Source organism: Panthera onca, chromosome E2 (genome assembly GCF_046562875.1).
Source record: "Panthera onca isolate mPanOnc1 chromosome E2, mPanOnc1 haplotype 2, whole genome shotgun sequence".
Lineage (NCBI taxonomy): Eukaryota > Metazoa > Chordata > Mammalia > Carnivora > Felidae > Panthera > Panthera onca.
The window spans coordinates 17050524-17072161 of record NC_138353.1 but is presented as its reverse complement, the minus strand read 5'-3'; the positions used below and the strand labels follow the sequence as shown (position 1 = coordinate 17072161).

General features: G+C 36.6%; 1 protein-coding gene and 1 long non-coding RNA gene across 2 annotated transcripts in view; one reads left to right on the top strand and one right to left on the bottom strand.

The window, feature by feature from the left end:
• The window catches only part of ZNF529 (zinc finger protein 529), a 37219-nt gene extending 32423 nt beyond the window's left edge, over positions 1 to 4796 (top strand). Inside the window, exon 4 of the mRNA XM_078439040.2 lies at positions 2519 to 4796. Coding sequence (XP_078295166.1) covers positions 2519 to 3933 — 1415 coding nt within the window. The 3' untranslated portion in view covers positions 3934 to 4796. The remainder of the gene's footprint in view (positions 1 to 2518) is intronic.
• LOC132691046 (uncharacterized) overlaps positions 1 to 4896 on the bottom strand; it is a 52223-nt gene extending 47327 nt beyond the window's left edge. Inside the window, exon 1 of the long non-coding RNA XR_013552569.2 lies at positions 4790 to 4896. This is a non-coding gene — a long non-coding RNA (uncharacterized LOC132691046). The remainder of the gene's footprint in view (positions 1 to 4789) is intronic.
• Positions 4897 to 21638: the final 16742 nt, after the last annotated feature.

The window sequence follows — 21638 nt, the reverse complement described above, 5'->3', positions numbered from 1 at the left end:
TACATACAATATATAAACTATGTGTTAGGTATTTGTTATTGGAAAGGCTTCCAGTCAATAGTAGGCTATTAATAGTTAAGTTTGGGAGGAGTCAAAGTTATATGAGGATTTTTGATTGTGCAGGGCACGGGGGCCCTAACCCTGGTTTCACCGGTCAACTGCATTTTCAATGTGATCATTCTCTGAAAATTTTTTTAATTTCAATTACATTTCCACATTTGGTGGTCTTTTCTTTCATTTTTTAATGTTTCTTTATTTTTGAGAGAGAGCGTGAGCAGGGAAGGGGCAGAGAGAGAGGGAAACACAGAATCCAAAGCAGGCTGTGGGCTCTGAGCTGTCAGCATGGAGCCCGACACAGGGCTTGAACTCACAAACTGTGAGATCGTGACCTGAGATGAAGTCAGACACTGAACCAGCTGAGCCACCCAGGTGCCCCATCATTTCATTTCTAGGTAGAACGGCTTTTTGATTTACTGATACTGGCATTCATTTATGATTTTACTATCCTAATCCAATAATGACTGTATTATTATACCTTTGTTACATATAACAAAATTCAGTCACAGGAAATTATTTCTGCCCTGTATTATGTAATGTTTATCATTCACTTTGGATTTTCCTCAGGTTATCCTCTCATCTGATTGCCAGTCTCCAGCCAAAGTCCAACAGATCCTCTGTTACAAAGTGCCTTCCACTCTTGCCCACCTGTACCACCTTTTCCACATCATTCTGTTAGCTTATTCCCCTTTTCAGAATTGTATAAGCCTTATATGGTATGATATATACCTACTATAGTATCAAAAATATTCTGATACTGCTGTGCAGAATATAACATCGTTGGTTCTGAGTACAGGAAAATGGAAAGGAATACCTGGGAAAGAGCATGAAGGAAAACATTTAAATATAGATTAGGATTTCTGTAGGATAGATGAGTGATAATGAAAAAGCTAACGAAGGGGCACCTGGTTGGCTCAGTCTATTAGGCATCCAACTTCAGCTCGGGTCATGATCTCACCGGTTCATGAGTTTGAGCCCCATGTCGGGCTCTGCGCTGTCAATGCAGAGCTTAGAGCCTGTTTCGGATTCTGTGTCTCCCTCTCTCTCTCTCTACCCTCCCTCCCTTGCTCCTGCTCTGTCTCTCTCTCTAAGATAAACATTTTAAAAATTTAGAAAAAGCTAATGAAGAAAAGTAAATAAAATTCCTCATTTCTATTGACACATGAAGAATATCATCGTTCTGCATAGCAGGGAATTAACAGCAGTGATGGAGACAGTGCGAGTCAATTAGAAAACATTCATAAACACTGTGTGTGTGTGTGTCTGTGTGTGTGTACAAATCACTACAGTACAATGTGAGGGTTAAAAGGCATGGAGACATACTAAAACTACTACATTATTCTTATACATACAAAATTATTATTTTTTAAATGCTTGTTTATTTATTTTTGAGTGAGACAGCACAAGTTGGGGAGGAGCAGAGAGAGGGAGACACAAAATCCGAAGCAGGCTCCAGGCTATGAGCTGTCAGCACAAAGCCCAACGTGGGGCCTGAACTCACAAACTGTGAGATCATGACCTGAGCTGCAGTCAGATGTTTAATCAACTGAGCCACCCAGGTGCCCCATTACTTTGATGATCCACTGTATTACCCAGTGGATATTTGTAATATTTGTAATATTTCCTTTTTGTCTTATTTAGATTCCTTTCATCCAGTGATTTTATTTCCCTGTAATTTTCAATGTGTATGTCCTTGGGGTTTGTTATTCAGTGGCACGTAATGACTACATCTGTCCTTTTGGAATTTAAGGAATAAGGTTAAACAATGTAACAGAAAATTACTGAATACAGAATTGAAAAAAATAATGTGAAGGCAAGCAACCAGATATTAGAACAGAAACATAAATATGAACTTACAATCAGTATATCCTTTCTGAGGATATAAACTTTTAGACCCAGACAATGAAATGTGGGTGGTGTATAAAGAATGCATTTCTTGAGAAATGAAATATCCTGTGGGTGTAAATTTGGTTTGCTGTAAGAGGTGAAAAAAAGATTATGTGAAAGGGGATAATGGATTAAAATGAGATCTTACAAGCACCTTGTTATCCACTAAAGTATTTGGATTCTATTGTTTAAAAAAACATACAAAATTATTAGTATGTATAGACGATCAAATCATGATCCACATCAGCATTATCTCTATATGATAACTAGTTCTACATCTATTGATGTTGGTCAGTTTATCTGCACTTGTTTCCGAACATTAGTACTTGACAAGCTTACTAGATGATGATCAACACCTACATGTCAGACACTGACTTAATCTGTTTCCCTTATCACAAACCTCACAATCTTATATTATGCTTTTATCATTCTCTGATCTTTCTTAAAACTTCATTACAATACTTTAATCATTCACTCGCATTGTTTATATTTACAATTTTTCTCCTCTACATTGTATAAATGTTTCATTTTTATACCACATGAAAAAATTTATTTCTTTTCCCCTCTCTTTCAGATTTGGAGTCCAAGTATGACACAAAGTATTTATTTAATGGAAAGGACATTATTGAAAATAATGGTTTTCAGTGGAAAGTAACAGAAGGTAAATTCATTGGTTTGGAGAGCTCCATTTTCAGAAATGACTGGCAAAGCAAAAGCAAGACTGAAGTACAAAGACCTGAAGTGGGATATTTCAGCCAAATGAAAATCAGCTCTGAAAAAGTGCCAAATTATAAACATCATAAATTTCTTATATCACATCAGAGAATTCATGAAAGCAAGAAACCCTATGAATATAAGGAATATGAGAAGGTCCTTAGCTGTGACTTAAGTTTTGATGAATATGAGAGAATACATACTGGTGAGAAAACATATCCGTGTAATGCATATTGGAAAACCTTTGGAGATGACCCACATACCCTACAACTGAACATTCATACTGGTGTAAAACCTTGTAAATATATGGAATATAGGAATCCATTTAGTTTTTATGAAGACCTTAGTATACACCAGAAAATGCATGATGATCAGAAGTGCTATAAATGTAAGGAATTTAAAAGGACCATTAGAAGAGTTGAAGAAATAACTCCACTAAAAATAATTCATGATGGTGAGAAAGCCTATGAATGCACTTTCTGTGGGAAATCCTTTAGAGTGCATGCACAACTTGCTCGACACCAGAAAATCCATACTGATGAGAAACCTTACAAATGTATGGAATGTGGCAAGGACTTTAGATTCCATTCACAGCTAACTGAACATCAGAGAATTCATACTGGTGAGAAACCGTACAAATGTATACAATGTGAGAAGGTCTTTAGAATTAGTTCACAGCTTATTGAACATCAGCGAATTCATACAGGTGAGAAACCTTATGCATGTAAAGAATGTGGCAAAACCTTTGGGGTATGTAGAGAACTGGCTCGACATCAGAGAATTCATACTGGAAAGAAACCCTATGAATGCAAGGCATGTGGAAAAGTCTTTAGAAACAGTTCATCCCTGACTAGACATCAGAGAATTCACACTGGTGAGAAACCCTATAAATGTAAGGAATGTGGGAAAGCTTTTGGAGTAGGTAGTGAACTTACTCGACATCAGAGAATTCACAGTGGTCAGAAACCTTATGAATGTAAAGAGTGTGGAAAGTTCTTTAGACTTACGTCAGCACTTATTCAACATCAGAGGATTCACAGTGGTGAGAAACCTTATGAATGTAAGGTATGTGGGAAGGCTTTTAGACATAGTTCAGCCCTTACTGAACATCAGAGAATTCACACTGGAGAGAAACCTTATGAATGCAAAGCATGTGGGAAAGCCTTTAGACATAGTTCATCCTTTACAAAACATCAGAGAATTCATACTGGTAAGAAGCCCTATGAATGTGAGGAATGTGGGAATGCCTTTAGTGTGGGTAAGCACCTTACGTGATATCAAAAAAATTACACTGGTAAGAAGTCTTTTGAATGAAAGACATGTACAAAAGTTTGGTTTCTGAGTTTCACTGGGAAAATTGATGCATTATAATAAGTAATCAAGGTGATTATGTTGCTCTTACTGCTTCCAGACTTTCTGGCCACTCTATTTAGTACAATCACTCAGTGGTGTATATACTTTGTTTTGTTAGATACTGCCAAATATTTCTCCTGTCAGTTAACCTTCTGAATATCCATTTAGGTAGGATGGCCCCTATTCATTTCTGATATATGTGGAAAATGTGTTTCACTCATTCTTAACTAATTTCACATGAATTTCTTTTCCAGGCATGTTTTGTTTACAATTACTTTTGGTGTTTGTGTTTCTGTTCTTTTGTATATTCATTGTTTTTGGCTTACTAATTTGTAATATTCTTCAAATAAATCTTTTGCATTCTAATTTTTTGTTTGTTTATATAGTGTAATTTTCTTCCTCCAGAGAATTAAAACTTCCAGTCAGATACTATGCGGTTTTAAAGTCTTGTGTCTGTGCATGGTATTTGTGTAAATGTATGTTTCATTTTCTATTCTTACTTTAGTAGTAGATGTGTAATCTCCTTTCCATTGTCATTAAATGATTGATTTCTTTTAAAATTTCTGTTTTGACATGACAGACTTGCCTAAATTCCTACCACAATACAATTCCTTTAGAAAAGCCTTTTCTTTTTACGTCTAGACAGTACCAATGAGGATCCAAAGGGGCACTTTAAATATTTCATAAAATTTACTAAGCCAATCTTATGTGTCTCAGATTTATTAAAGGAGGGGAAAATCTACAACTATTGCAATGATTATAAACTTGGTAAACTCACCTTTAGAGGATTTAGAACTCTACTACTACCATGACTCCAACTGGGTTTGTGTATTTGTACTTCTTCTGTGTTGCCTTGCTGGGTTTTGGCAGCTTAACAATCAACAGAGCTTTGATTTTATCAAGGAAAGGAAAAGTAAAAGAAGAAAGAAAGAAAATTAGTGACAGAGATTAAGTGTCCATCATCTCTTTTGTTAATCAGAACAGTTGACTGGGTTATGCAAATAATGTTCATTATGAGCCACTGGTTATTAGATTTTTATAAGAATTTACCTATTGTTTCGATACATTTTTGTCACTATTATTCATTAGATTTTAATTTTTTAAATTGGTCTTCCCCAGAATTTCTGGACTCTTTAAAGTTTTGCATGACCAGCAATAGTAATTAAGCCATTTTCTTATGAGATATATTGGGCTATTTTCTTTAAATATTTCTAATTAGTGTTTTACTTAAATGAGCAGTTTTAGGGGTGCCTGGGTGGCTTAGTTGGTTACATGTCCAACTCTTGATCTCAGCTCAGGTCATGATCTCATGGTTCATGGGTTCAAGCCGCACGTCTGGCTCCTCGCTGAGAGTGCAGAGCCTGCTTGGGTTTCTGTCTTTCCCTTTCTGCTGCTCCCCTGCTCTCTCTCTCAAAATAAATAAATAAACTTTAAAAAATCTCAACTTTATAGAAAAAAATAAATTAGCAGTTTTAAAAAATATATACTTGGTAGATATTTCATATGCTATAAAATAAGACAAGGAGTCCCTATTGTTATTCTTATTAGGATATGTACTATTTCGTATCTTTAAAATATTTCAACTCTATTATAATTATTAATAGTTTGTTCTACTTACTGAGCTATTATGTGACCACACTGCTGATTTGCTCTTTCATCTCATTTTACTTGGTTATTCTGAGTTCCAATCAATACTGATTAGTTTCTCTCTTGTTGGTGTAATACTCCAGAACTACTTGCCAATATACTCCTTTGTGTATTTTTATTTTATTATTACTTTTTTGCTAGCTTGAACAATTAAAACACTAAGCTATCTAATCCTTATGTATACACTTAAATAACCATGTATCTTGGCATTTACTTTTCAAAATCATTAAAAATGAAAATTTAATAAATTCAACATATCCTTATTATGCCTCCCTTATTTGTATTACAGCTATATTTTGGTAACATTCCATTAATGTTTTTCTTTGAACTTTGTAATGAACTCCTGTTATTTCACAGACTGCTAGTACAATAAACCATAATGTAATTATTGTATTAACTATTTTTTTGCTACTTCGTTTTGATGCTCATTCCTTTCCATATTCATTTTGTCCTTTATCTTTTCCACATCTTCCCTAGCCTACTTAGAAACTTGTTTTCCCCCCTAATAAGAGAGAATGTTCCAGACCTATCTTGTTTATTGCTGCAGTGAACCATGAAATATTATAGAATCCTTTTTTAAATTATTAAATTAATTATTAAATGAATGAATAATTAATAATATTAATGAATAATTATTAAATGAATTATTAAATGAATGAGGGAAATAGGAAATCACTGTAATAACAGTAATAATCATATACAAAATTCATTGATGGATACTAAAATTTGAAGGTGAAAATGTAAAGAGAAACAGGCCATTAAAATTATACCAACGAATCCCAAATACATAATTAAAAGGAGAAAACATTCCATATATTACCTTAACCAAATGATCACCGGCAGTAAAACATCAGGCACTAATAAGAAGGGCACACCACATGAGTAGTATTGCCACTAAAAAAAAAAAAAAAAAAAAAAAGCATAACCATAATATAATCATGAGGAAGCTATAGACAAACAAAATGAAGAACCTTCTATATAATAACTTACCCAATACTCCAGGAAACCATGACTTTTCAAGGTCGTGAGTGGCAAGGAAAGACTGAAAAACTCAAAAGATTGGAGGAGACTAAGGAAATTTAGAACTAAATACAATGCAGGAATTTGATCTTTGAGACATTAGTGGAGAAAACCTGGTGAAATCAAAGCCTGTACTTTAATTGATAGTATTAGGCCAATGTTAATGTCCATTTTTGATCACTATACTATGATAATGCAATATATTAGTATTACGCAGACTGGGAGAAAGATGTATGGAAATTCTGTACTCTTGGAATTTTTCTGTAAGTCTAAAACTTAAAAAAAAAAAAAAAAAAATTGCTTCCAGGGATGCCTGGGTGGCTCAGTCAATTAAGTGCCCGACTTCAGCTCAGGTCATAATCTCGCGGTTCATGAGTTCGAGCCCCACATCGGGCTCTGTGCTGACAGCTCAGAGCCTGGAGCCTGCTTCTGATTCTCTGTCTCCCTCTCACTCTGCCCCTCCCCCATTCATGCTCTGTCCCTCAAAAAAAAATAAATGTTAAAAAAAAACTTTATTTCTACAAAATAATGGTCATAAAGACGCTCAATAAGATCAGGAAATGATGCATGAACAGAGTGAGTGTTTCAACAAAGAGACAAATTAGAAAGTACCACACAGAAATCACAGAAATGAAAAATACAATCACTGAATTAAAAAATACAACACAAGGGTTCAACAGCAGACTAGTGAGGTGGAAGAAAGGATCAGTAAATTCAAACACAGGGCAGTGAAATTCATACAGCCTTGAAAAGAAAGCTAGAGTAGCAATATTTATAATAGACAAAATAGACGCTAAAACAAAGACTGTAACAACAGATAAAGGATACTACACAACCATAAAGGGAACAATCCAAAAAGAAGATATAATAAATGTAAATATTTATGCATTCAACATGAAAGCACACACACACATAAAACAGCTAATAACAAACATAAAGGAAGTAACCTATAGTGATACAATAATAGTATGGAACTTTAACACCCCACTTACATCAACAGACAGATCACCTAAACAAAAATCAACAAGGAAACAGTGTTTTTTGAATGACACATTAGACCAGATGGATCTAACAGATATATTCATAACATTCCATCTTAAAATAGCAAAATACACATTTTCTTTTTTAATTTTTTAAATGTTTTTATTTATTTTTGACAGAGAGAGACAGCGTACGAGTTGGGGAGAGGCAGAGAGAGAGGGAGACAGAATCTGAAGCAGGCCCAGGCTCTGAGCTGTCAGCACAGAGCCCGATACAGGGCTAGAACTCATGAACCACGAGATCATGACCTGAGCTGAAGTCTGACGCTTAAATAACTGAGCCACCCAGGTGCCCCATACACATTCTTTTCAAGGGCATGTAGAACATTCTCTGGAATAGGTGACATGTTAGACCACAAAACAAATCGAAACAAATTCAAAAAGACTGAAGTCATATCATGCATCATTTCTGACCACAATGCTCAGAAACTAGAAACCAACCACAAGAAAAAATGCTGAAAGAAAGCAAACACATAGAGGCTAAATAACATGCTACTAAACAATGAATGGGTCAACCAAAAAATCAAAAAGGAAATTAAAATATACATAGAGACAAAAGAAAATGAAAAAACAACAGTGCCAAAATCATTGGCATATGGCAAAACCTATGCTAAAAGGAAAGTTTAAAGAAATACAGGCCTATCACAAGAAGCAAGAAAAATCTCCAAGAACCTAACCATACACCTTGAGGAACTAGAAAAAGAATAAATAAACCAAAAGCCAGTAGAAAGAGTGAAAGAAATGATAAAGATTACAGCAGAAATAAATGAAATAGAAACTAAAAAAACCAATAGAACAGATTAATGAAACCAAGAGGGTTTCTTTGAAAAGATCAACAAAATAGATAAACCTTTAGCCAGGCTGGTCAAAAGAAAAAGAGGACTCAAACAAAATCAGAAATGAAAGGGAGAAATAACAACCAATGCCACAGAAATACAAAACAGTATAAGAGAATATTATGACTTATATGCCAGCAAATTGGACATCCTAGAAGAAATGGATAAATTCCTAGAAACATATAGCCTGCCAAAACTGAAGCAGGAAGAAACAGAAAATTTGAACAGACCAATTAACAGCAATGAAATTAAATCAGTAATCAAAAAACTCCTGACAAACAAAAGTCCATGACCAGACAGGTACATAGGTAAATTCTACCAAACGTTTAAAAAGAATTAATACCTATACCTCTCAGACTATCCCCCCTCCCAAAAAAAGAGAAAAAAAGAAGAGACAGGAAAGCTTTCATATTTATTGTATGAGGCCAGCATTACCCTGATACCAAAGCCAGATAGACTACAAAAAAAAAAAAAAAAAGAGAGAGAACTATAGGCCAATATCTCTGATGAGCATAGATATAAAAATCCTCAATAATATATTAGCAAACTGAATCCAACAATACATTAAAAAAAATAATTCACCACGAGGAAGTAAGATTTATTCTTGGGCTGCAAGGGTAGCTCAATATTCACAAATCAATCAATGTGATACATCACATCAATAAGAGAAAGGATAAAAACCATGTGATCATTTCAATAGACCTAGAAAAAGCACTTCACAAAGTACAACATCCATTCATGATAAAAACCTCAACAAAGTAGGTTTAGAGGAAATGTACCTCAAAACACAATAAAGGCCATATATGAAAAACTCACAGTTAGCATTATACTCAATGGTAAAGAACTGAGAGCTTTCCCCCCAAGATCAGGAATAAGACATGAATGTCCACTCTTACACTTTTATTCAAGATAATACTGGAAGTCCTAGTCACAACAATCAGACACCACAAAGAAATAAAAGCCATCCAAATTAGTTAAGGAAGAAGTAAAACTTTCACTATTTGCAGATGACATGATATACTATATAGAAAACTCTAAAGATTCCATCAAAAAACTACCAGAACTCACAAATGACTTCTGTAATGTCACAGGATACAAAATTAATGCACAGAAATCCACTGTATTTCTATACACTAATAATGAGGTAGCAGAAAGAAATTAAGAAAACAATCTAATTTATAATTGCACCAAAAATAAAATACCTAGGAACAGGGGTATCTGGGTGGCTCAGTCGGCTAAGCACCCAACTTCAGCTCAGGTCATGACCTCGAGGTTCACAAGTTCGAGCCCCACGTCAGCTCTGAGCTGTCAGAGCCTGGAGCCTGTTTCAGATTCTGTGTCTCCTTCTGTCTCTCCCCCTCCCCTGCTCGTTCTCTGTCTCTCTCTCAAAAATAAGTAAAACATTAAAAAAATTAAAAAAAAAAACACCTAGGAATAAATTAACTAGGGTAAAAGACCTATACTCTGAAAATTATAAATTTTTTAATGTTTATTTATTTTTGAGAGAGAGAGACACACAGAATATGAGCAGGGGAGGGGCAGAGAGAGGGGGAGACACAGAATCCGAAGCAGGTTGCAGACCCTGAGCTGTTAGCACAGATCCTGACGTGGGGCTCAAACTCATGAACCATAAGATCATGACCTGAGCCAAAGTCAGATGCTTAACTGACTGAGCCACCCAGGTGCCCCAGTACTCTGAAAATTATAAAACACTGATGAAAGCAATTGAAGATGACACAAACAAATGGTAAAATATTCCATGCTCACAAGTTGGGAGAATAAATATTTCTTAAATGTCCATACTACAAAAGGCAATCTACAGATTTAATGCAATTCCTATCAAAATACCAACAGCATTTTTCACAGAACCAGAACAAATGATCCTAAAATTTGTATGAAACCACAGAAGATGTCAAATAACCAAATCCATCTTGAAAAAAAACAATGCTGGAGGCATTATACTTCCAGATCTCAAATTGTATTACAAAGCTATAGTAATCAAAACAGAATGGTTATTGGGGTGCCTGGCTGGCTCAGTCAGCAAAGCATGTGACTCTTGATCTTGGGATCTTGAGTTCAAGCCCCATGTTGGACGTAGAGCTTACTTTAAAAAACAAAACAAGGGGTGGGGCACCTGGGTGGCTCAGTTGGTTAAGTGTCCGACTTCGGCTCAGGTCATGATCTTGTGGTCTGTGAGTTCGAGCCCTGAGTCAGGCTCTGTGCCTGTTTCAGATTCTGTGTGTTTCTGATTCTGTGTCTCCCTCTCTCTCTGACCCTCTCCCGTTCATGCTCTGTCTCTCTCTGTCTCAAAAATAAATAAATGTTAGAAAAAAAAAACTGGGGGCACCTGGGTGGCTCAGTCGGTTAAGTGTCCGACTTCAGCTCAGGTCATGATCTCGCGGTTTCAGGGTTTGAGCCTCCCGTCGTGCTCTGTGCTGACAGCTCAGAGCCTGGAGCCTCCTTCGGATTCTGTGTCTTCCTCTCTCTCTGCCCCTCCCCCACTCACACTCCGTCTCTCTCTCCTTCAAAAATAAACATTAAAAAAAATAAAAAAATAAAAAATACACAAAACAAGGGGTGCCTGGGTGGCTCAGTAGAGTTGGTTAAGTGTTCAACTTTGGCTCAGGTCATGATCTCATGGTTGTGAGTTTGAGCCCCATATCGGGCTCTGTGCTAACAGCTCAGAGCTTGGAGCCTGCTTCAAATTCTGTGTCTCCCTCTCTCTCTGTCTCTTCCTCACTCTCACTTTGACTCTCTCTCTAAAATAAATAAACATCTAAATTAAAAAAAAAAAAAAAAAAAGGGCCTGGTTGGCTCACTTGGTTGAACATCTGACCCTTGATTTTGGCTCAGGTCATGATCTCCCAGTTCGTGGGCTCAGAGAGCCTGCTTGGGATTCTCACTCTCTCCTCTCTGTCCATCCCCTGTTCGAGTGCTCTCGCTCTCTCTCAAAATAAACAAACATTAAAAGAAAAACAGACATGTACACCAATGGAACAGACTAGAGAGTCCAAACATAAACTCATGCATATATAGTCAATTATTTTATGAAAAAGGAAGCAAAAATATACAGTAGGTATTGGGCCACAAGGAAAAGAATGAAACTGGGCACTAACAGCACACACAAAAATCAAGTCAAAATGGATTAAATAATTGAATATAAGAACTGAAACCATAAAACTCTGATAAGAAAACATAGAGACTAAGCTCATAGACCTCCTTCCTAGCGATGATTTTTTGGATTTGATACCTAAAGCAAAATTCAACAAGTGAGACCACACCTAACTAAAAAGTCAACAAAATGAAAGGTAACCTACAAAATGGGAGAAAATTATTATAATTTGCAAATAATGTATCTTATAACACCCCAAATATACAAAGAACTCATACAACTCAATAGAAAAAAAGATCCAATTACAAATTTAAGAGGATCTCTTGGGGCACCTGGGTGGCTCAGTCAGTTAAATGTCCAACTTTGGCTCAAGTCATGATCTCATGGTTTGTTGGGTTCGAGTCCTGTGTCGGGCTCTCTGCTGATAGCTCAGAGTCTGGAGCCTGCTTCAGATTCTGTGTCTCCCTCTCTCTTTGCCCCTCCCCTGCCCATGCTCTGTCTTTCTCTTTCTCTCTCAAAAATAAATAAACATTAAAAAAAAATTTAAGAGGGTCTCAAAAGACATTTTTTCAAAGACATACAAATGCCATCCAGGAAGATGAAAAGGCACCTAATCATAATGGTAATGCAAATCAAGGCAAATGTAAACCACAATGAAATATCACCACATGTGCTAGAATAACTATTACCAAAAAGTCAAGAAATAGTAAGTGTTGGTGAGGATGTGGAGAAAAGGGAATGCTCTTGCACTACTACTGGGAATGTAAATTGGAAAAACACTATGGAAAATAGCAGTTTCCTCAAAGACTTAACAGAACCACCATATGATCCAGCAATTCCAATTCTAGGTATTTATTGAAGGAAATTAAATCATAATCTTGAAAAGATATCTGCACCCCATGTTCACTGCAGCAGTATTTATAATAGCTAAGGCATGGAAACAATTGAAGTGTCCGTTAGTGGATTAATGGACACAAATTGAGTGTGCGTGGGGGGTGTGTATACATACATACAATAGAATATTACTTTGCCTTGAAAAAAAGGAAATTTTGCCATTTACAACAACATGGATGGACCTTGAGAACATTGTGCTAAGTGAAGTAAGTCAGAGAAAGGCAATTACTGTATCATCCCACTTATATCTAGAATCTAAAAAAGAAAAAACCTAAACTCATAGGTACAGAGAACAGACTGGTGGTTGCCAGAGGTGGGGTGTAGAGAGTGGGGAAAATAGGAAGAGGTGGTCAAAAGGTACAAGCTCCTAGTTAAAAGGTAAGTCTTGGAAATGTACAGCAAGTTGAATACAGTTAATAATACTGTATTATATATTTCAAAGCAGCTAAGAGAGTAGACCTTAAAAGATCTTGTATTCAAGAGGAAAAAAAAAAAGGAACAATGTGATCAAATGTTAAGTGCCCCTTTCCTGCTTATACCCTCTCTCTCAAAAATAACTAAGTCTTGGGGCGCCTGGGTGGCTCAGTCGGTTAAGCGGCCGACTTCGGCTCAGGTCATGATCTCACAGTCTGTGAGTTCGGGCCCCGCGTCGGGCTCTGTGCTGACTGCTCAGAGTCTGGAGCCTGCTTCAGATTCTGTGTCTCCCTCTCTCTCTGACCCTCCCTTGTTCATTCTCTGTCTCTCTCTGTCTCAAAAATAAATAAACATTAAAAAAAAATTAAAAAAAAATAACTGTCTTTAAAAAAAAAAAAAACCTTCTCTAGAAGTTTCAAGGCCCATACATTTCCTGCCCTAAAACCTACATACTTTGCTAATATATAAACTGTTCCTAGGCTCAACAGGACAAAGGAGATTTGGGACCTATTGGGCTTCTCATTGGGTTGCCCTTCAATAAATCTTTCTCTGTTTCAAACCTGGTGACTCAGAAATGGGCTTACTGTGCATGGGGCAAATGAATCTGATTTCAGGCTCAGCAACAATGGAATGCTGCCAGATTCATGAATCATTTCATAATGCCAACTGAATCTGTAAAGTTGACTCTGTTGAATCTTTTTAACAATAGCCTCAATTGATTAAATCACTGGCCTTTGGGAAATAATTCAACCTCCAGCACTTCTCCCCTCCACAGAAGTTGGGATGGAGGGTGGGGTGCTGAAAGTTCCAACCCTCTAATCACATGATCAGGGCCACTAGCAACCAGCCCCTGCTTTGGTTACTTAAGGGTTTCACGGTGTCGCTTCATAACATAACAAAAGACATCTCCATAGCTCTCTAAACTTAGTAAATTCTAAGGATGTTAGGAGCTCAGTGCCAGAATAGGCTATGAAAACCAAATAACATTTATTATAAATTAAAATATTACACTCACTAATGTTATAATTGAACTTTAAACAGCTTAAAGAATTTATACTTATCAAAATTAGTAATCAAGTTTAAATGCTCTAAAAAGATGATTATTGATATGTTATTCATTATGTGTAGAAATTTAGTAAAATAAACCTTAAAGAAAACATAAGTAACAGTATCTTTCACCCATATCAAAAGTCCTGTGAATGCTAAAGAACTCATACCCCGTTTGAAGAACACAGGATTAATATATTCTTTGGCACATAAGTTAGAGCTAACAAATGTAGAGTACTTTTAGACAGAGTAACACAAACATAAGGCATTCTGTGCCTGTTTATTCTGTGCAACCAGAAAGTAAGTAACTGCTATTACTTATTAAGTACTAACTTAACTACTCTTTCATCAGGTATCTAATGAGTGCCAACCATGTGCTAGTTGTTGTAGTAAATACTGAAGACTTAACAAACACAATAAATCCCTTCTTTCATAAACCTCACAGTTACAATGGAAATTATTAAACGCTAATACATATTTCATACATCTACAGGTAAATATTTTTTACCAAATAACTTTCCTATATGTACAACTTAAAACCCTCTATTTTCATTTAATATTGTGAAATTGTACAAAATTTCTGGATATGAGAGACTCCATTTTTGAGAGAAGCTCCATTTTCCTTTCTAAAACAAATGGCTAATGATCTAATAAGCTTAAACTGGGCAAAAAGACCCTTGGTCTGGCCCAGAAGTGGCAACTGTCTTATAAGCAATTGTTGGTAAAGTCAACAGGACAATGGATATCCTGATCAATAAACTGGTGGCTGTGGACTTTCTGAAGACAGATTAGTTAATTAATGCATAGGAGGATCAATTTCATTTATTTTTTTAAGTTTATTCATTTATTTTGAGAGAGACAGAGCACGAGCAGGGGTAGGGGCAAAAAGATAGGGAGAATCCCAAGCAGGCTCCAGGCAGCCAGCACAGAGCCCAGTGTGGGCCTGGAACTTACAAAATAATGAAATCATGACCTGAGCCAAAATCAAGAATCAGATGCCCAACCAAATAAGCCATCCAGGTGCCGCAGGAACAATTTCATTTATTAACACCAAGACAGCAGTTGGTCAATGTGTAATCACATTGGCTCAGCCCGTTAGTTCCAATTAACTTTTTTTCCCTTTTATCCAAGTCAGGTAAAAACCCCTTGCTTTCACCTCACAGGTGGGACACTTTTCTGGTTACTGGCAGAATCTGTGCTTCCCTAACTGTAATTCTTCAATTCCAAGTAAACACTCATTTGCCTCTCATTGTGGATCTTTATTTTCAGGTTGACAATATATGTTGCACATTCATGTACCTTACCATTCTTACTAAACACATGGTTATAAATGGCTGCTCTTGAAGAAAAGTCAGGGCAAAGAGCACACAAACAAACAGCACAGAAACAGCAAACTGAAGAATGCTTGGGGCACAAGCTAGGGAGGTTAGTTGCTCATCTCGAAGAGTGTCCCAGAGCAGTAGCCACAGCATTCAAGGAGAGACCCTTCTGGGAACAAAGAAACTGTCAGGAGTCATTTCACTCCCTCGCCCCTCATCATAAGCACCTGCAGGAACCAGAACAACATTCACACTCTCTACCTAAGTTGCTCATACCAAGCCCTGCGCCCCACCATGAAGTCCAGAAGAACAGCCCTTCTCAGTCAACTTGATTCTGTCCCAGCACAGTGATTCCCCCTCTCCCAGAAGACCCTTGCTAACACCACAGCTCCTGAGCTGGGAGCTTTATGAGGCCTAGGTTCAGTGGTAGTGGTGACAGGTATCATTTCACAAGCAGACCAGAGCACACCTAGTTAAAGAGTATCACATTCAGGTGAGGAACCAATCATTGCCCACAACAGGCAAAAAGAGTCTCTGCAGATGACTGGCCTGAAGAATACAGTAGCTAGGACACAACAGCAGAACTCATGGAGCACACACTGCAGATACTCCTAAGAAGCACCAGGCCCTAGGGAACAAGGGACACTACACTGCAGGGCACTACAGACCTCTTCTTCATAATGCCACTGCAGTCAAAGAAGATATAGCTAACCTTCCTAACACAGAGAAACAGGCACAGAGACTTAGACAAAATGAGAAGACACAGGAATTTGTCCCAAATGAAAGAACATGACAAGGGCACAGAACAAACAAGGCCACAGCTGGAGTTCTAAACAAAACAGATATAAGTAACATGCCTGCTGAAGAATTTAAAGCAATGATCATAAGGATAATCACTGGAATTGACAAAAGAGTAGAGGACATCAGTGAAACAATTAACCCAGGTATAAGAAATACCACACCAGAGATAAAGGGCTCAATAAACAAATGAGTAACATTCTTAATGGAATGAAAAACAGGCTGTCAGAAGCAGAGAAACAAATTAATGACCTAGAAAACAGAGTAATGAAAACTAATCAAGCTGAACAGAAGAGGGAAAAAAGAATTATGCAAACTAAGAATACACTTAGGGGACACAGTGACTCCATCAGGCGTAATAACATTCCTATTATAGGAGTCCCAGAAGAGAGAGAAAAGGGGGAAGAAAATTTATTTGAAGAAACAATGCCCACAAACTTATGGTCAACTAATCTTTGACAAAGCAGGAAAGAATATCCAATGGAATAAAGACAGTCTCTTCAGCAAGTGGTGCTGGGAAAACTGGACAGCGACATGCTGTACAGAATGAACCAGGACCACTTTCTTATACCATACACAAAAATAAACTCAAAATGGATGGAAGACCTAAATGTAAGACAGGAAGCCATCAAAATCCCCAAGGAGAAAGCAGGCAAAAACCTCTTTGATCTTGCCTGCAGCAACTTCTTACTCAACACGTCTCTGGAGGCAAGGGAAACAAAAGCAAAAATGAACTACTGGGACCTCATCAAAATAAAAAGCTTCTGCACAGTGAAGAAAACAATCAGCAAAACCAAAAGGCAACCGACAGAATGGGAGAAGATATTTGCAAATGACATATCAAATAAAGTGTTAGTATCCAAAATCTATAACGAACTTATCAAACTCAACACCCAAAACACAAATAATCCAGTGAAGAAATGGGCAAAAGACAAGAATAGACACTTCTCCAAGGAAGACATCCATATGGCCAACCAACACATGAAAAAATGCTCAACATCACTCATCATCAGGGAAATACAAATCAAAACCACAATGAAATACCACCTTACACCTGTCAGAATGGCTAACATTAACAACTCAGGCAAAAACAGATGTTGGCGAGGATGTGGAGAAAGAGGATCTCTTTTGCATTGTTGGTGGGAATGCAAGCTGGTGCAGCCATTCTGGAAAACAGTATGGAGGTTCCTCAAAAAACTAAAAATAGAACTATCCTATGGCCCAGCAATTGCACTACTAGGCATTTATCCATGGGATACAGGTGTGATGTTTCGAAGGGACACATGCACCCCAATGTTTACAGCAGCACTATCAACAATAGCCAAAGTATGGAAAGAGCCCAAATGTCCATCGATGGATGAATGGATAAAGAAGATGTGGTATATATATACAATGGAGTATTACTCGGCAATCAAAAAGAATGAAATCTTGCCACTTGCGACTATGTGGATGGAACTGGAGGGTATTATGCTAAGTGAAATTAGTTAGAGAAAGACAAATATCATATGACCTCACTCATATGAGGACTTTAAGAGACAAAACAGATGAACATAAGGGAAGGGAAACAAAAATAATATTAAAACAGGGAGAGGGACAAAACATAAGAGACTCTTAAATATGGAAAACAAACTGAGGGTTACTGGAGGGGTTGGGGGAGGGGGGATGGGCTAAATGGGTAAGGGCATTAAGGAATCTACTCCTGAAATCACTGTTTCACTGTATGCTAATTTGGATGTAAATTTTAAAAAATTAAAATTAAAAAAAAAAAAAAAAAAAAAAAAAAAAAGAAACGATGACTAAAAACTTCCCTAATCTGGGGAAGGAAACAGATATCCAGATCCAGGATGCAAAGAGAACCCCCAACAAAATCAACAAAGGCAGATCCACACTAAGGCATGTTATAATCATACTGGCAAAATACAGTGGTAAAAAAATATATTAAAAGCAGCAAGAGAAAAGAAGACAGCTACATACAAAGGAAATCCCAAAAGGCTATCAGCGGAGTTTTCAGCAGAAACTTGCAAAGCCAGAAAGGAGTGGCATGATATATTCAAAGGCTGAATGGGGAAAATGTGCAACCAAGAATACTCTATCCATCAAGCCAATCATTCAGAATAGAAGAAGAGAGTTTCCCAGACAAACAAAAACTAAAGGAATTCATGACCACTAAACAAGCTCTGTAAGAAATATTAAAGGGTACTCTTTGAGTGGAAAGGAAAGACTAAAAATGACAGTATGAAGGTAGAGAACACAAAAGCATTAAAAATGAATATTTCTGTAAAAAATCAGTCAAGAATCTCACACATACACCAAAAAGGAAGTACAATGTGATACCATATACCTAAAATATGGGGAGGACAAGAGTAAAGAATAGGTTCAAACTTAAATGACCATTAACTTAATATAGATTGCTATATGCACAAGATGTTATGTGCATACATAATGGAAACCAGAAATCAAAAGCCACTAATAGATATGCAAAGAAAAACAGAAATACAAATATACCACTAAAGTAAACCAGCAAACGGTGAAAGAGTAAAAGACAAGAAAGAATCAGAAAATCTTTAGAAACAACTACAAAACAAGTAAAAAAAAAAAAAAAAAAGGCAATAAACACATATCAATAGTTACTTTAAATGTAAATAGAGTAAATATTCCAATCAAAAGATAGAGGGTGACAGAAGGGATAAAAACAAAACAAAACAAAAACAAGCCCCCTCTATATGCTGCCTATAAGAGACTAATTTTAGACCTAAAGATACCGGCAGTTTGAAAGTGAGGGAATGGAGAAACATTTATCATGCAAATAGATCTCAAAAGAAAGCTGGAATAGCGATACTTAGATCAGACAAAATAGACTTTAAAACAAAGAGGATAACAAGAGACAAAGAAGGACACTATATAACAATAAAGGAAATGATGCAACAAGATGATATAAATCATAAATACTTACAGACCCAACATGGAAGCACCCAAACACATAAAGCAGTTCATAAACACATGGAAACAAATCTACAATACAATAATGGCAGGAACGTTAACATCCCACTTACATCAATGGAAAGATCATCCAAACAAAAAGTCAACAAGGACTTTGAATGACACACTGGACCAAATAGACGTATCAGATACATTCAGAACATTCCATCCTAAAACATCAGAATACACATTCTTTTCAAGTGCACATGGAACATTCTCCAGAATATGTCACATATAGGCCAAAAAACAAACCTCAACGAATTCCAAAAGACTGAAGTCATACCATGCATCTTTTCTAACTACAACACTGTGAAACTAAAGTGAACCACAAGAAAAAATCTGGAAAGACCACAAGTACATGGAGGATAAATAACATGCTACTAAATAATGATAGGTTAATCAGGAAATAAAAGAAGAAATAAAAAAGTACATGAAAATGAAAACAAAACAGTTCAAAATTTTTGGGATGCAGCAAAACCAGTTCTAAGAGTTCTAAGACAAGTTTATAGCAATACAGGCCTATCTCAAGAAGCAAGAAAAATTTCAACCTAACCATACAACTAAAGGAGCTAGAAAAAGAATAACAAACAAAACCTAAAATCAGCAGAAGGAAGGAAATAATAAAGATCAGAGCAGAAGTAAATAATACAGAAAATTAAACAGTAGAACAGATCAATGAAACCAGGAGCTAGTTCCTTGAAATATCAATAAAATTGATAAACATCTACCCAGACTTATCAAAAAAAAGAGAAAGGACCCTAAATAAATACAAATAAGAGAGGAGAAATAACAACAAATGGCACAAAAATACAAGAGAATATTATTAAAAAATATATGCCAACAAATTGGACAACCTAGAAGTAATGGATAAATTCCTAGAAACATATAACCTACCAAAACTGAAGCAGGAAGAAAATTTGAACAGACCAATTATCAGCAATGAAATTGAATCAGTAATAAAAAACTCCAAAATAAACAAAAGTCCAGGTCCAGATGACTTCACAGGCCAATTTTACCTAACGTTTAAAGAAGAATTAATGCCTATTCTTCTCAAACTATTCCAAAAATCAGAAGAGGAGGGAAAACTTCCAAATTCATTCCATGAGGCCATCAATACCCTGACACCAAAAGCAAATAAAGACACCACAAAGAGAACTACAGGCCAGTATCTCTGATGACCATAGATGGAAAAATTCACAATAAAATACTAGCAAACAGAACCCAATAATACATTTAAAAAAATCATTCACCATAATGAAGTGAGATTTATTCCTGGGTTGCAAGTGTGATTATATATTTGCAAATCAATCAACGTGATAGAGCACACCAATAAGAGAAAAGATAAGAACCATATGACCATTTCAGGATGCCTGGGTGGCTTGGCTGATTGACTGTCTGACTTTGGCTCAGGTCAAGATTTTGCAGTTTGAGAGTTCGAGGCCCACATCAGGCTTACTGCTGTCAGCGCCAAGACCGCTTTGGATCCTCTACCCCCCTCTCTCTCTGTCCCTCCCCCGCCCCCACACACAGACACACACACACGCACACACACGTGCGTGCGATCTCTCTCTCAAAAATAAACTTTAAACAATAAAAAGAACTATATGACCATTTAAATAAATGCAGAAAAAGCACTTAACAAACTACAACATCCACTCATGATAAAAACTCTCACCAAGGGCACCTGGGTAGCTCAGTCAGTTAAGCATCCATCTTTGGCTCAGGTTATGATCTCGAAGTCTGAGTTCGAGCCCTGCATCAGGCTCTGTGCTGACAGCTCAGAGTCTGGAGCCTGCTTCGGATTCTGTGTCTCCCTCTCTCTCTGCCCCTCCCCCGCTTATGCTCTGTCTCTCAAAAATAAATAAACATTAAAAAATTAAAAAAAAAAAAAAACTCACCAAAGCAGAGAGAACATACCTCAACATAATAAAGGCCATATATGAAAAACTCACAGCTAACATCATCCTGAGTAGGGAAAAACTGAGAGCCTTTCCCCTAAGGTTACGAACAAGACAAGGTTTTCCACTCTCACCACTGTTACTCAACATTAATACTGGAGGTCCTAGCCACAGCAATCAGACAACAAGAAAAAATAAAAGGCATCCAAATCAGGAAGAAGTATAACTTTCACTATTTACAGATGACATGATACAATATATAGAATACCCAAAAACTCCACCAAAAAACTGCTAAAACTGATAAACACATTCAGTAATGTGGCAGGGTACAAAATCAATCTACAGAAATAGGCTGCATTTCTACACACCAATAATGAAGCAGCAGAAAGAGAATATAACAAACCCATTTACAATTACACCAAAAATAATAAGATACCTAGGAATAAATCTAACCAAAGAGGTGAAAGACCTGTACTCTGAAAACTTACAGTTTTATAAACACTGTTTTATAAAAGTGTTATAAACACTGATGAAACAAATTGACAAAAGAAATGGAAAGACATTCCATGCTCATGGACTAGAAGAGCAAATATTGTTGAAATGTCTATACTAGTTAAAACAAT